Raw genomic sequence first — 16,084 nt, 5'->3', positions numbered from 1 at the left:
AACACTGTTTCTCCTGCAGTAACTGAGGACTCGGGCATCAATCTTACTCCAACATTGGCCGAGGTTTCAGTTAATACAGAGTTGAGCAGTGTAAAGGACTCTCCCTCAAAATCAAGCTGCACTAATGTAGAGAGGCCATCACCAAATTGTGCCATCTTTGATTTCAAACACCAAGACACTGACACAGAGGAAGCTGCTACTAACACTACCAACTGTACAGCTACAGCTGCTTGTCAGGCAAACCTTAATTTGGTGGACTGTGATCCTTCAAGAAACAGAGTTTACCAAGTACGCCGCAGAACCACTAGCTGCATTCGCAGAACTACAGCCCGAACTAAGCTTGAATTCAGTGGCGATGAAGAGGTTGACCATGAAGCTCTGCAGAAGATAATAGATTCAGCTATACTTGATCCTGATTGGTTGAATTCAAATATTCCCAGTGACATAGAATTCAGTGGCACTGAGGATGAAGTTACTGCTCATGAGCACATGGATACTGGAAGTGATGGTGGTGGTACTCCAGGCCAGTCACAAAACGAGCAGGTGCTAGAACAAAATCCAGATCAGAAACAGGGGAGCAACAGTGAAAACGTGGATGTTAAAGACCAAAAGCCTCAGAGATCCATCAGCAAAGAATCCATAACAAAACTGGTGAGTGATGCTGAAAAACTTGTAAGAGAGCCTGCTGATTCTGGCGAAGAACCGCCTCCAATCATCTCGCCTAGACCTCACCTGCAACTTCCCCTAAATGGTGGCCCTGACAAGTGCATTGTGGTGAGCAGCAAACAAGCCCGAGTAAGGCAGTGGTTGGCATCTCAGCGCCGAGAGGCCAGATTGTCGGCTTCTTGTGTCTTGGATTCTTGTGATGCATCTGGAGAGTTGACAACTGGTGAAAGAGTGACATTGAGTCTGCATCGTCAGAGGATATGGACGCCTCAACAGCGACGCAGCGTGGCACTTCTACTAGAGGATCTTTCAAGGGTTCACAGAAGGGCTCTCTCAAAGGTTCCAGAGACCCTCTCCCATCCACAGACAATACCCCAACAACTGAACGTTGCAATTTCTTGGCTGACAGTGGCCAGTCTAAGGTTAGTGTGTAATCTTGTCATTTTCTTTGACGGCTTAAGGAATCTTAAAAAAATTGGACGCTAAATATTGTCATTTTCTTTGACGGCTTAAGGAATCATTTAAAAATTGTACGCAAAATATGCTTATTTTTCATAATAATAACATCACAATACAACATGTATTAGTTTTTCCCTTATTTCTTTCGCAGGTTGTAATGCGTAGCCGCAAACGCCGATCTGGTGAGCAGCGCCCATGGAGTGTTAGTGAATTATATCAGCTAGCCACCCGGCTTGATTTTGCTCCCTTCTCAGTGTCTGAAAGTGCTCTGCATCACCTCCTGACTGCCACTCCTGAGACTCCCACAAATGATAACCAAGCCTTGTAAGTATAACCTTAATTTTTTTTATGACGGCTTCATTTAAAATTTCAGAATATTATTTTTCATATCATGCTGTGTCACGTAAACTTTTCATTTTAGGTAAAGATTATATCTTGTCAATTACCATATCACTGTCTCAAAATAAGTCACAATCCTCTATCTTAACTCATGGTCACGAGCCAAAGAGACTTCAGTAGCTAAGATTTAGTAGTAGTGATCAGTTTCCATCTTTTAATTTATATCCAGTTTCACTAGATTTGCCGAAAACTATAATCACATTTGTAATGATGAATAACGATAATAGTGGGATTATACAAAACTACTGATCGTTACAGGGAAATGTATTTTGGACTATTTTAAATTGTATTTTTTCGCGATAGACGGCTTATTTTAAAAAGTTATTTTTTGCAATATACTTCTCGGTTGGTTCACTAAGTCTGTTGGTCCACATCAAGCCTTAACACTTCAGGCAGTGGCCTGTGCCGACAGAATTCTACCTTGAATTTAAAGCATAATCAGTGTTGAGCGCCTCAGCGGCGTGGTTGGTATGGTATTAGCGTTCCACCTCGGTGGTCGCGGGTTTGATTCTCGGCCATTCCATTGAGGAGTGAGAGATGTGTGTTTCTGGTGATAGAAGTTCACTCTCGACGTGGTTCGGAAGTCACGTAAAGCCGTTGGTCCCGTTGCTGAATAACCACTGGTTCCATGCAACGTAAAAGCACCATACAAACAAACATAATTAGTGTTCATATCAGTTGGTATGGATGAGTCCAAAGGTTCATTCTAAGCCTGTTGTACCCTTTAACATTACCTTACTTGAGCTTATTCGGAATTAACCAACATAGATTACGAAACATATTATTGATTGCGATTTGGTTTGTGTATTGTTTATATCTTCAACGTCATTTTTAAAGAACAGATTTTGGAATTAGCTTGGGAAACTACTTGTAACTAATTAATTTTTTAAATTTATTATCACCAGCACTTGTAATAGGCTAGGTCGTGGAAATCTTGTGAATGCCGTATTCAGGTTAAGAAATTTTCTCGGTCAGTGTAGTGTTTGGCTGCACCGCATTCCTCTGTTATTGATCAATAGAAAGAAGGTCAACGAGATCGTATGACAATAATTTTCATGTGATTGGGAGCGGATACTGTTTACTCAAGTTATTATTACTTTGATGGAACTACTGTTTCACATAAAGTCGTCGTTATCGTTATTATTAGAGGAAGATAAAGCTTTGTAACTCCATTTGCTATATAAATATTGAATTGTTTAGCAATTGACTACACTGTTTTCAAGCTGTCAACAGATTATGCCCCCTTTTTTATGTAATCAGACCTTTGATTATGTTAAGGAAGTGCCATTTTCAAGTGTAGTTTGCTGTGTCGTTAATCAAATATTTAGGCATATGAATGTTGACATTTTCATTCTTATCAGTTTGGTTTTGAAATTTTAAGTTTTCGTAACGTAAAGTAACGAAATCGTATTAAACCCATTGCTTATTTTCACTGGTAATTTTGGACAAGTTGTAATATATACACGTATATCCTCTTTGGAAAGGTTATATTCAAGTAAAAATCGTTGTTATGCATGTAAAGTCACTATAGTAATTCTGTAGACATTTTGTGATTCCTAGAGAAGCTGTGGAAGTATCGCATTCAGAAAGCTCCATAATCAGTGCATGGAAGAGTCCATTGGTTTCTGCCTTGCGCCGTCAAGTCTAACGTTAAAGGCAGTTGTGTGTCGTCTCCCGTTAGAGCGGCATCGCTCTCTCGTCCTCGTGTCTCAAGATTTTGACGTTTGGAGGTTTCAGCTTTCAGGAATTTTTTCAGTATTTTTAATCTCTTGTAAATTTCCTAGTCTATTCAGTAATTATCAGCATCTTAGTGGGAATTTTTTAATTGTCTTAACATCTGTATTAAATAGCGCTGTAGATTTCGTGAGAGGTGACAAGTAACTCTCCTCACCTACATATTGGAGTTTGTGGTTCGATTCATACAGTGTCGTCGTCATTCGTCAGTCAGACTCCGAGAGATAGTCGCTGATCACAAGTGTAGACTAAGTCGAGAGTCCGTTAGCGGTCAAGGAATGCAGTTTGATGAATAGCTGTCAGTTTGGACTTCGTTATCTATCGTTGATTTCAGGTGATTCCGTAAACGTGGACGAGAAACTTCTTTTTTACAGAATGTGGCGCAATTGTTCAGCTACACAGCAGAGCGGCATTGATGAATGATGTCGTCATAGCTTGTGGTCGCGTTCAGTGGCTTTCCGTGCCACCTGACTTTCCATTCATGTGTTCAGGTGCCTCACTGAAGCACAGCATACAATTCGAGACCATCTCTTGTTTTTTGTGTGTGTTCTGGAATGAAGCGTTCATTTGCAATTTGTTCTTTTGCCGGACAGTGTTAGTTTATAACTTAGGAATTGCGGTAATTTTGATATAATTAGTTTATACGTATAAGATCGAAGTTTTAATCTTTTTCTTGATTTTGTGATTCACTTGTTTTGTGATGTGGTTTTTCTTTGAAAGAGCTCTTGCTCTTTAACGCACAACGAACGGAAATAGCTAAAAGATCTCTTGATCTTTAACGCATAACGAACGGAAACAGCTACATGTTTTCATCGAATAGTATTGATAAGGAGACAATGACTATTAAATATGTTGACACTGAGTAACTTCCTTAGCATCGTAGTTTGTGAAATCAATGGACGGTATGTCGCACAGGAACTTACATTTTGATGAAGGAAAATAATATTTGTGTGAAACAAGAAGTTGGCCAGCTGTGGTTGCAGATATGTGGAAGGACATTATTGCTAATGACATTTTATTTAATTTCATTACAGTGGTCTTGGAACACCCGAAGCTGTGACAGCTAGCACCACATCCCCTGCAGAAGATGCAACGCCAACCTCCACCAACCCACTCAATATCTCCTCCACCAGTTCGACTACCAATACAATTACTACCCCTATCGTCACAAGCACAGGGCGTCAGTCGCCTCCAGCTGCTTCTAACACGGGATCCCTCAGAAGAAGAAAGACCCGAGCCCGAAGGAAGTCCAACCTCTCCTTGGTAAGTATTTCACAGTAAATATATTCCAAACGTGACTATACTTTGTTTTTTTCCATCTGTCCATCTGCCTGTGGTGTTTGCGTATGGTAACACTGCGTCCCGGGCTTTAGATAAATGCATTCAGCTTACATTCAACAATAATAATAACATCTTATCTCGAATATTAACGGTGTAATTCGCATACAGTAAATTATTAAAACACTTTTCAGTTGCAAATGTACACCCAGATATCCTTTTATTTACCTAAAACTTACATATAACATAACTATCTAAAGCCCAGGATGCAGTATTACCATACGCAAACACCACAGGCGGGTGGACAGATGGAAAAAACAGAGTATAGTTATATAGCCTTAGTGAAGATTAGACATGTCAATTTTATATATATATATATATATATATATATATATATATATATAATATAGTATATATATATATGTGTGTGTGTGTGTGTGTGTGTGTGTGTGTATATACATACACATACATACCTGAAGAGAGAGACGGCAGTCTGAATATAGTACTTTCTATATTTTTGCTTTTTATTTGGGCTCCTTTTATTAGATGGAATTCTGCTGTAACAGACAATTTTTACCATTCATATATATATATATATATATATATAATAAATATATTAATATTATATTTATATATTTATATATAATTAAGCGTGTCAAGTTTTCAAAGCAGGTCCGTTAGTATGATCGGTTTATCATGGGAACGTGTTGCCTCGGTATGTTGTGGTTAGGCTTGTAGCGGTGATAGAAAACGGACTTGAAATAACTTACCCATTTTCTTTATCGCGTTATTACAGGGGCGACGAACCGATTCAGGCTCTGAGTGTCTGACGTTGAACTTGTCTGGTGGATCTGACAATAACCAAGTTTCCCCCAGTCGGCGACTCTCAAAGTCCCACTCTTCGGGGTCGGACTCGGCATCGCACTGTAGGAGGCATATCGTCAAGAGTTCTTCCTTCTCTGGTAAGTACTTTACATGGACTGCAATCGTTGGTATTTCTTCCAAATGTTTCAGTACTATAAAGGTTTGAGCTTACAAATATGCATCCGGTTCTGTTCCGTTCCCGTGATTTTAATGACAGCCATATTGTACTAAAAACAGTAAGCTAAGTGCATTGCAGTTGCACGTTAAGGAAATATGTTTATTGACGTTGACATTTTTGTGTACTGTGCGTCGTGTAATGCGACCTTAAAATTGCCTTGTAAGTGTTCGTTTCGTACGAGGACGACAACTCTGCTTTTGAATGGTGGTAAGAATATGGTTGGTAGTAAGCATGTATATATAGTCTCACGTACCCCTCTGAGGGATTGGCAACATACGCTACTTGCGCTCATAGTTGCCGCATATACCCACTTGGTTAGTTTCTCTTGTAGTGAATGGTTTTACCAGTCGTAATTTCATTATATCCAAATGGCAGTGTATGTTTGTGCCAGGAGAAAGGAAGTGTAATATTCGAGGCGAAATTTCAAGAATAAAGACATACTTTGTCTAGCCGGAAAATTTATATAAAGTGCTAAAATAGATTTCTGTGGTTTGCCACATGTGAATTACGGTATGCTTTCCATTTTCTCCTTACATTTTGTATTTAACGTTATTAGTTCGAAAATCACGTTGTGATCTGGTATTTGGCAATACCAAGTGTAGAAGAGTTTGTTCCGCGAATTTGTACAGTGAGGCTTATAAATGCAGTATGTTGCAATTGTTAGAACTTTTGCTTTTTGTGTGTAAGGTATATGAATGTGGTCCTTGCTCTAACAAGAACTTGAGCTTTTAACGGTAAGGTTATTGTATTGGATACTTACAATATTCGGACTTTGGCCCATGCTTTTGATTTACATCATTTTGATACCGCTAATGACAATACCTGTGGCTTATATTGGTAAGATATGAATTTGATGTTTGCTTTATGCGGACTTAGGTTTTTGTTGGCGAGACATATGAATAGGATACTTATAATAACAAGTAGCTTTCGTTTGTAAGGTGAATGCATGTGATACTTGTGATCATAGCTTTACCATTTGTTAGTACGGTGTATGAAAGTGATACTTGCAATAACATGAACTGTAGCTTTAGTCAGTAATGGGTATGAATGCGATGATGGAAATGATAAGAACTTTTATCTTTTGTGGCTTAGGCGTTTGAACATACCATTATAAGAATGAGTCATTTGTGAGTATATATCCATTATAGGTTACAGGCGTACCTCGAAATGAAAAAATCGGTTGTTTTAGAATACAAGAAAAAATTATTTGATTAATTAATGTTCAAACATGTTGGTGGATTATCATCATTACTGAGAGGCAATAAAATCTGAATAGAAGAGATTGGTTCTTAACAAGGAGGTATAGAAGTTCCACGCTGTCTATTCATACTTTCCTATGACCAAAAAGATTAATATCTATCTTTTTTTTTAATCAGATGACTTTTTTTCAAACAGGAGGATGTCGGGCAGGTTCTGGCGGCATTTCGTCATCCACAGAAAAGTGTGTATCGGACTGTGGTGGGGTTTTGGGTGTTCCTCGATCCCCAGCCCACGCCCGCGGTGATCTCTGCTATTCGAGTGACGACTCCCGGCCTGCCAGCCCGGTCGCTGTCATCCGGGAAACGGTGGCCACCCGCAGCCCCGCCCATACAGCTCGCAGCATCACCCAAATGAGTGATCTCGACCCGCAAAATGGCCACGAGGACATGAGCTCGCTGTCGGAACAAGCATGGGATCCTTACCAGGTGTGTATAGGCAGAAAATTCATTAATGATTTGGATTCTGGTGCAGAATTATCATCTTATACTCATAGGTAGCTGTATAGTTTTATTTTCCAACTCATGAAATTTTGAAGGAGCATTACTTTGTAGATGAGAAAGGTGTAACATTTCAGTTTCAATATCCTCCCCCCCCCCCTTTTACCATACATTTTGCACATTCTGTAGTTTTTTCTGAAGCTACTTCGTATGTTGGCAAGCATTTATCTGTTTTTTTTTTCTTTCGTCTACCTTCAACATAGACTACGTTTAATATGTTAATGATAATCCTATAATCGGTAATAGACAAGTCTTTTAAGTCATGCGGTTTAATAGCTATGTAAGGAAGCACACATGATATGATAAAAACAAAATCACATCGATATTTAAGTAGGGTTAAAGCGCAACCGGATGGCAAATCTTTGCTTCACAAGATGATCTTGTCCCCTCAACGTTTTCTTTGTTGCATCAGTTCCAAAAATACTTTTCTAAGTCTACCACCAATGTACTAAACATTTGCTGGTGATGGGCCATTCCTGTGGGGTCTTGTATGGAATCTTGGCAATTTTAGCAGTGCTGGCTGTGGCAGGCATGCCTGCTCGTTGAGATACCTTTAGTTCGAGGTAATCGCCGTTAGAGCTTTAGCTATTTTTCACATGTAATCACATACTGCTCTTAGTGTAGCAACTATATTTAAGTATTGACACGATCACGTACGATCATTATTGGAATTTTCATTGCAGGAGTACAAGTATTTGAGTGAGCCATATTCAGAGGACATCGACCAGGAGGCAGCCCGTAAGCTCTTAGACTTCGGAGATGATTACCGCAAGTATATAGACTCCGAAGGGGATTCTTCCTTCTCCGGAGTCCCTTACAGAGGACGTCGGTCCCCTCACCATCGCCGTCTCCGCTCTTTGGCACCTGCGGGTCCCCGTGACTTAGATTCAGATTCTGACCTGGATGACCTCCATCACGTGATTGACGAGTCCAAGTCACAGCTGACGGTGTCAGAAAACGTCCTTAAGAAATATTCCAATGAAGCTGCGTTGGGCATAGATTACGTAAGTGTTTTTCCCTCCGAGTTATTTTAGTTTTTCATACAGTGATGGCGGACGCAAGCGCAAAATTCTAAGATTTTCCTAACTTTGTTTCAGTCATGTGGATAAATTTCATATTTTGATAACTTTGTACCAGCATAAGAAAAGAGATTTAGTTCATGATGTCATATTCGCGAAAAGTTATCGCTTAGTCATGCTCGCATGACATCAAGAAGTAAGCCAGTCGCCCCGATTTTTAAGACGTTAGACCAAGAGTACGGTACAGTTTTCTATGAACCAGCGCTTATTCGTTTTCTGTTGTTGAGTGCTTAGGCGTGGACTGGTCTACCTTCGGGTCTGCCGCCCTTGACATCGATGACTCATATTGACTTAAATGAAATTCCCTCCCTTGTGTATCCTACTAAACAAGTTTGCCGCTGTTTCTGCAGCTTCAAGAATGTACCTGTAATGCGTTTACAACTGTTAAGCGTTTGCTGCAGATGCATACTCTGAGTTTCTTCCTGCTTTATTACTTGTTTGCAAGCGCGCGTTTATGTGATGAAAATCATGCGAGTTACCGAAAGATGTTATGCATTTCTTGAAATCACTAAATTACTTTGTAGCCTTGACTTGTGCCATGAGGATGAACAATGAAGAAAGGAAGGTGGACACAAGTAAAAGTTGGCAGCCTTGAAGTATGCGCCATTTTTGGCAACTTAACATATTTGCCAGGTCATAGATGACCTGTTTTTAATTGATCTCGCAAAATTACTTAAAGTTATGAAGTGCACGTCAAGAATTTGTCTTGTGTTTTTAAAATTATGTGCTTGGATGATCGGTTAAGCCGTATCCTCGCTGATTATAAAATGCGAAACAGGTTTTAGAGCTTGGCAAGGGCAGAGTGGTGTGCGTTTGTGTCCGTCTCTCTGTGGTCTCTGTAACGCTTTCAGTATTGGCCCACAATGCGTTCTTGACGGTGATGAGCTAGACACATTTCTGTTCCATGGTTTCATATATGAAGGTTTTCCGAACTATCTTGTGAGAGTGTTGATAATTAATGTGGCTGGGAATAATCATTCAAAGATTACACAGATGAGGTAACATTAATATACCCAAAAAAAAGTAAAGTGGCCTTTTTATTGTAATTGTTTCATAAGTGCTTGGAATCTGCAGGTTTTTGTGCATCCTGGGTTCTCATTTTATATTATCGATATGTAAGATTTATGCAATTAGATTTATCTATTCACTTTCAATTTGCGACAAAATACTTTTGTTATATTGTGTTCGATATTCGTTCATTCAGGTCAACATTCCAAAAGTGTACTTAGGTAATACAGGGGCATGGTCACTACTGGCGTGAGATATAACTTATTTTCTTTGTGCCCTGTACAGGCGGAATTGGTCGCCACTGCCCAGACGAACATCAAGTGTCTCAAGGAGATCATACGTCATTTGCATATGGAGGGAACTCTCGAGCCGGAGCTCCAAGAAGCAGAATGTGAGTGTTCAGTCCGCATTTTATTCATTCAGATGACCACAAAATAATGGTCTGGCTGAATGAATGTTCATTGTGCTTCTAATAATTAACATTACTGCTGCTTTTGCGGTATGTTTGTAATCACTTATCACTTAATATTATCCTAAAATCAATAATTGTAGCTGTTAGAGGCAAAATGATCTTACTATTGCATGTTGTATTATAGTGTCATTTTACCATACTTGAAATGTGCAGAAATGATTGCTGTCACATGTGCTCTAGAATAAGGCATGAAGTTGATTTTACTCTTATTGGTTTCCGCTATTATTCGAGGGAGTTTCGCTTCGATTGACTGTGTGTAAGTGACCAGGGTGAGTAAGTAAAAGCAGATTTTTATCAGGCAAGCCAGTTTTGAGTTTAGTTTCTCGTCAAGGAACTGGTCGAAAGATTTCTGTTGTTTTGAAAGTCATTGTAGTATTTTCTCTTTTCTCTGTACGACAGCTGGTAGTAAATGTTTAACAGGTATTTACACTGAAATTCCCTCAACAGCGACTTTTAAAGAATATATGAACTTGAATATTAGGATACTGCAATGATATTAAACCCCCGTTCCAACTTCTTTGCCGCAAGAAGTTATCTGAAAGTACGTCTGTATTTTGTATTCAAAGATCTTGAAAAAAAAATTTATATCATAATATTCCAGTACATAATCCTTTTGCTTCAAGCGATTCTAGAACGTCCTTGGTTTCCTTCTATTGACGATAATCCCACTTTGTGAAGTAGGAATATTGTTCGTTTGATTTAGATGTTTTTAAGATAGTTTTTAGATATTAAAGCTGTGTCATTGTCTATTGGGAAGTGGAGGGTTTATTTAGCAATTCGTAGTCAAGTACTTTAGCTGCTGAAGTTATGAAAATGTTTTGTCCCTTGAATAAAAAAAAAAAAAATTCTGGTTTAATTTTGGGCGCTGGAAGTTTTAAACCGTTATTTATAAACGTTTTAACCCCCCATTATTAAGACTAAAAGCAGATTCTGAGAACGTAAAAAGGATAGGAAAGTTTCAAGATTTTTTTTTCATTTACATCAAGTGGAATTTTATAACAGTATTGCGTTTAATTCTTGGATATTTTTCTCTCGGCAAACACCTTTTGCTGGAATTATCTTGCCTTCGACGAACCTTGACAGTTGCTCGGGTGGTTATTCAACATATCACGTTATTCAACTGCATCAGTTTGGAAATAATCTTTTCCAGTTTTGCGTGGATTAGAGCTAATGGTTTCATGTGCTTAGTATATACGTAGAAACTTTACTTTGCGTAAAATGCAATTAAGCATTAATATATATACATATATATATATATATAAAGTTATATATATATATATATATTATATATATATATATTCTATATCATCTATATATATATATATGGTATATATATATATATATATATATATATATATATATATATGATGTGTGCGTTTGCTTATTTGATATATAATGTTGTTACTGTTCGGCAAATATGCTGTACTGTTTTCCTTTTTGTTTCTGGTATTCCGTTTGTGTGTGTTTCATGTTATTGGTGATCTCACAGAGAGGCTTTCTGGTATTGGCAGCAATATGCAGTTGACCTCAGTTCAACCCTTTTCTTAATCCCCGCGTTATATTTGGATGAAAGGAATCCCTCTAAGCGTCAGAGGCAAGAAAACCTTCACAATATTCATTGTCATGGCTTCTTTTGTTACCCCTTCGGTGCCGCCGCACATTCCTCTGTCTGCCTCCTTTGGCAGAGCAAGAAGGCGAAGAAGCCTTCTTATCACTTCAGTGCAGGATTAATGTTGTTGTTCAGGGACACGTCATAATTCCTACGTCTGGTCAAGGATCATCTCTTTACGGAACTTCTATTGAAGACCATGGCCATTCCTGAAGGGAAGGGCTCGAGTGTGACAGTGATAGTCCGCGGGAGAGAGAGAGATGGTGGTGTCACTCTCTCCATGGTATGTGAGTGATACATAAGATCATTTAGAAGCAATAATCTCTCGCCCGATTGGCATACTGAGCATGATCTTAAAATTCAAGAATAAAGCTTGCGTTTTAATCTTGCTCAATGGGTTTTGTGAATTTTGGTTTTGACGACCTTTCAGCCGCTTCCTTCTTGGAAATCTAGAATAACTTGCTGCGGATTATGCTACTTGACGAACCGACGAACAGGTCGAGCCTGCTTTGCTGGTACTCCGCGAAATTCGACGTCGATGGTCGTTTGTGAATATCGAGATAGGCCCTTATAAGTTATCTTATCGCTGCTGAATTGAAGATGGGCATCAGGACTTGTTACCTCGTCAGGGATTCCAGTTTCGTCTTGGACGGTAAGCACTTTGTATTCGCGTGATAAGTAGGAATGACTGATAATCTAGTATGGCACCTGTTTTTCTCCTATTTTTTTTACTGACCGTAGTTCCGTCTTTATGATTCCCTTTGTCCTTTCCTTCAATCTGTGTGTGATTTATGGCTCTGCTAATTTCAAAAGTAGATTGTGTTGATACTTTCCTTTTTATATCAGAATTGGGATAATCGTGTGTGGAGGGAATTTCAAAACTTGACAATAGCAGGAAAGTTTGTTGCTTAACCGTTTTGATTGAACAGAATCTCAAGATGATTAAATAAAGCCAGTATGAAAGCTTTATGCCGTAAAGTCTCTCATTTTCTCTCATATTTGTATTGCGACATCGGTGGTTCTATCAGAACACTATGATTCAGGGTTTTAATTTCGAGTTGATTTACTTTCTTGAATGATGTACAACATTTATTCTGAAGTACTAAAATGGTTTATCGTCTTTTAATCCATTACATCAAGGTTAATCGAGCTTTTGCATACTGAAAAGTGCTATGATCTGCAGTGAATGAAAACTCGTTTTTTAATGACGAGAATTTAGTCTCTTGAAGGATTGTATACATGAAGCCATAAGTCGGGTTGGTTTATGCTTACGAAGCTGCGGTTTTCTTTGGGGGAGCATGGGCCTTGTTCCATCCAGTTATGAGTAGCCCTAACAGGATTAATTTCGTTACCTAAACGAGGCCTTCAAAATATCTGGGAAGGTTAATTATACCCGTCTTTGTATATGTAGGCGTTTAGAGAGAATGACGGAAAGAATATATATAAGCTAACTTATCTGTTTGTAGGTAAGTAGTTACTAAGTACCTGGTCTTTTTATAAATTAGTTTTCGTACCTTACTGTTGGGTCACTATCGTTGGGGGATATTGGTTTCGTGAATTGTCTTTGAAAATCGCAGAATGTTATAGAAATTATGACAGAAGCCTTTGAAAGTTTATAATTGCTTGTGGAAAATTTAAAATTATATATATAAATATATATATATATATATATATATATATATATCGCGCGCGCGCGCGCACACACACACACACACACACACACACACACACACATATATATATATATATATATATATATATATATATATATATATATATATATACCTTGACTTATATTTGTATGCGTCTCATAGCACAATAGTATCCTGTGATATTTTCTTTCAAATCGCCATCTTTCAGGAAAGTCTTCATTTTACCGTGTCATATTTTTGTTCACTTCACATTACATATGAATGACCTCATGGACCAATCGTTCTTAGAGTAAGAAGGTTCATTTGTATTCAGATTAACGGTACTGACCCTGTTATTTCAAGCATTGTAGGTTATCATTAGATAAGTGGGATCTGTTAGTGGGTGAGTACTTAATGGGTTAATGCTAATCTTATCATTCAGGCCACGAATGATGACAGGTTATTTTTGCACCATCTGGTTTTGTCGTCTAAACTTCATAAGGTTTAAAATCGAAACCATTTTCTTTTTCATCTAAAGTATAAATCAGGAAGAGAAGCGAGGCCTTGTAACGTGAGTCTGCCTCAACCTGTTTCGAGGTTTAAACATTCTTAATGAAAGAACTTCCGGATGTCGCCTACTTGTCTACGTCTTCTGCCCATGAGAGAGAGAGAGAGAGAGAGAGAGAGAGAGAGAGAGAGAGAGAAAGCCGTGATCCGACCTCCAGCTTACGCGGGGCGCGTGCTAAAATCTATGGTCAAATAGAGCGTTGTTTCATCAACGAAAATTAAAATGCGCTGTACTTTTATCAAAAATAATTTTTCTTTACCGTTTAAAATGCACATTATTTTTTTTACATTTTCATTCTATATAAATCATAAATATCCTATCCTAAAATTCCTGTATCTTTAACTCGGCTCGAAACACCTTTTTGTGAGTAGTCTTACTCCCCGAGTAAAAAAAAAGAAAAAAAAAATTGATCAAATTACTGTTGGTCAAATTGTCTTTTGAAAATATGAGTAGTATGTGGAACTTGTTTAGGAAGCTGTGCATAAGTATTTCCCCATAGCCCTCCTTAGGGGAGGTACAGAAAGATTGTAACATTTTATCCGCAATCGAAGCGTCCAAAATGATATCCCAATTGTCTATTCCGAAGAATGTAGCCCATTGTATAACGCAGATGTTGGTAATGTATTGTTTGTGAATTTGGACAGGTGATGCGTCACTTGAGTGAAGTAGGCCAGAGTAGAATAGTTAGACCGTTGGTTTACTTACGTAGATTGAAAGAACATCCAGCATGAAGTCCTTTAAATTAGAGCCTTTAATATGTAAAAGTTTTGCTGACCAGTGACCTAAGCACTAAAACCCTTTTCCATATTGCAAAGCAGAATGAAAAACGTTTTACCGAAATGGCCATTTTTTTTTGTCATGAATTGGTAGGAGAATATAGGGTTAGCTCTCCCACACTTGATGTCAGGATCAAGAGACATGAAATAGCTGGGCGTTGAACACCCAATACCCGTGGTAGAAGAATTCCATGGAGAAGATAGAGTCGAGCGGCCGATCCCATAGAAAGATAGGATTAAGGTCTGAGGCAGAAGACTATGACGTCAGAATCAGCACCCAATAAATTTGACTTTTCTCGAAACATAAATATTTACACCTTAATGTATGCGATTTTATTCAGCGCTTCACGTTCCACAGAATTCTTTAACCTTCCTTTTAAATAGATTTTCCTGTCGTCCTGTTCTAAAATACTAATAACCTTACTACTGTGATAGGTAATACCATTATTTTTTAACATTTTCAGTTGCTATATTTTTTTGAAGGTTTGAAATCGTAAAGCATATTATGTTGCCTGGTTAGCGTAGAAGCACCTTGTCAGTTCTATTTCTCATTATTAAACGATTTTTATGGCTTGATGTTTGCCCGTGTATGTGTGCATAATATATATATATATATATATATATATATATATATATATATATATATATATATATATATATATATGCTGGCAAGAGAAATTTCAAGGCTAAGAAAAGGCATTTCCTGTTGGATTTCCAATAAGCAGCTAAGTAGTGTTGTCATAGTTGCAAATAAAGAGTTGCATATTGTTAATGCAATGCTTGAGAACAGGTATGAAGTCAGGCGCTACTTGTTTGTCCTCCAAATAAAACTGAATGATGCCATCCTCTCTCTCTCTCTCTCTCTCTCTCTCTCTCTCTCTCTCTCTCTCTCTCTCTCTCTCTCTCTCTCTCTCTGTTGTGTATGTGATTGTGCATGATTGCCATGATCAGCAGCCATTTAATTTAATAAGCTGAGTTTAACTGTATGTAATCGATGTGGCTGTTCACCAACCTACATCTGTCACTTCCGGATGTCTAGCTTGTTATACACTCCTGCCTCGCAGGCTCTAATTTATCGATAAAGAAGGTTCGAATTGAAACCGGTCAGCGTCTTTTACGCACGACGGTTTTTGTTACTAAGGGTTGCTTTTGTCGACTTATGAATGTCCTACATTGCTCTGTCACGTGCAGCTGTATGTAGTGGTGTTCATACTTAAGAAGGTATGGCGGTGAGAGTAGGCAATAGAGAACTACTCTATTGAATTATTGACTGAGGAATGTAGTCGTAATTTATTTACAAGTTGTGCTCTTGTGTATTGCAGTTTATTTGTGTTGATTACACGGATGTCGTGCACTGGATGCAGAAAGCAGCGCAGTAGAATATACACTAAGTGATCAAGAACGTAATGATATATTATGAAGATGCCTAAAATCTTTCGAGAAGTTGCCTGCGTAGCGAGTGGGAGGGTGAAGGGAGTGTGGCACAGAGCTTATTTTGCGTGATGACGTTAACCCCCGACCCCCCCAATTCGGTGAATGGGGAGTCGAGATCGCAAATGCCTTTCGTACCTGCCCCACCCAGCTGGCTCTTCCGTCACCATCTGAG

General features: G+C 38.5%; 1 protein-coding gene across 1 annotated transcript in view; it reads left to right on the top strand.

Annotated features, from left to right (window-relative positions):
* The window catches only part of LOC135219627 (uncharacterized), a 404,265-nt gene that overhangs the window by 350,126 nt on the left and 38,055 nt on the right, over positions 1–16,084 (top strand). The window contains 8 exon segments of the mRNA XM_064256550.1: positions 1–894; positions 897–1,088; positions 1,277–1,449; positions 4,293–4,521; positions 5,333–5,498; positions 6,974–7,263; positions 8,019–8,339; positions 9,708–9,813. The exon segment at positions 1–894 is cut by the window's left edge and continues 372 nt beyond it. Of these exon segments, the coding sequence (XP_064112620.1) occupies positions 1–894; positions 897–1,088; positions 1,277–1,449; positions 4,293–4,521; positions 5,333–5,498; positions 6,974–7,263; positions 8,019–8,339; positions 9,708–9,813 (2,371 nt within the window).

Source organism: Macrobrachium nipponense, chromosome 1, assembly GCF_015104395.2.
Source record: "Macrobrachium nipponense isolate FS-2020 chromosome 1, ASM1510439v2, whole genome shotgun sequence".
NCBI classification, from domain to species: Eukaryota; Metazoa; Arthropoda; class Malacostraca; order Decapoda; family Palaemonidae; genus Macrobrachium; species Macrobrachium nipponense.
The sequence above is the reverse complement of the archived record's forward strand: the minus strand, read 5'-3'. Positions and strand labels throughout refer to the sequence as shown.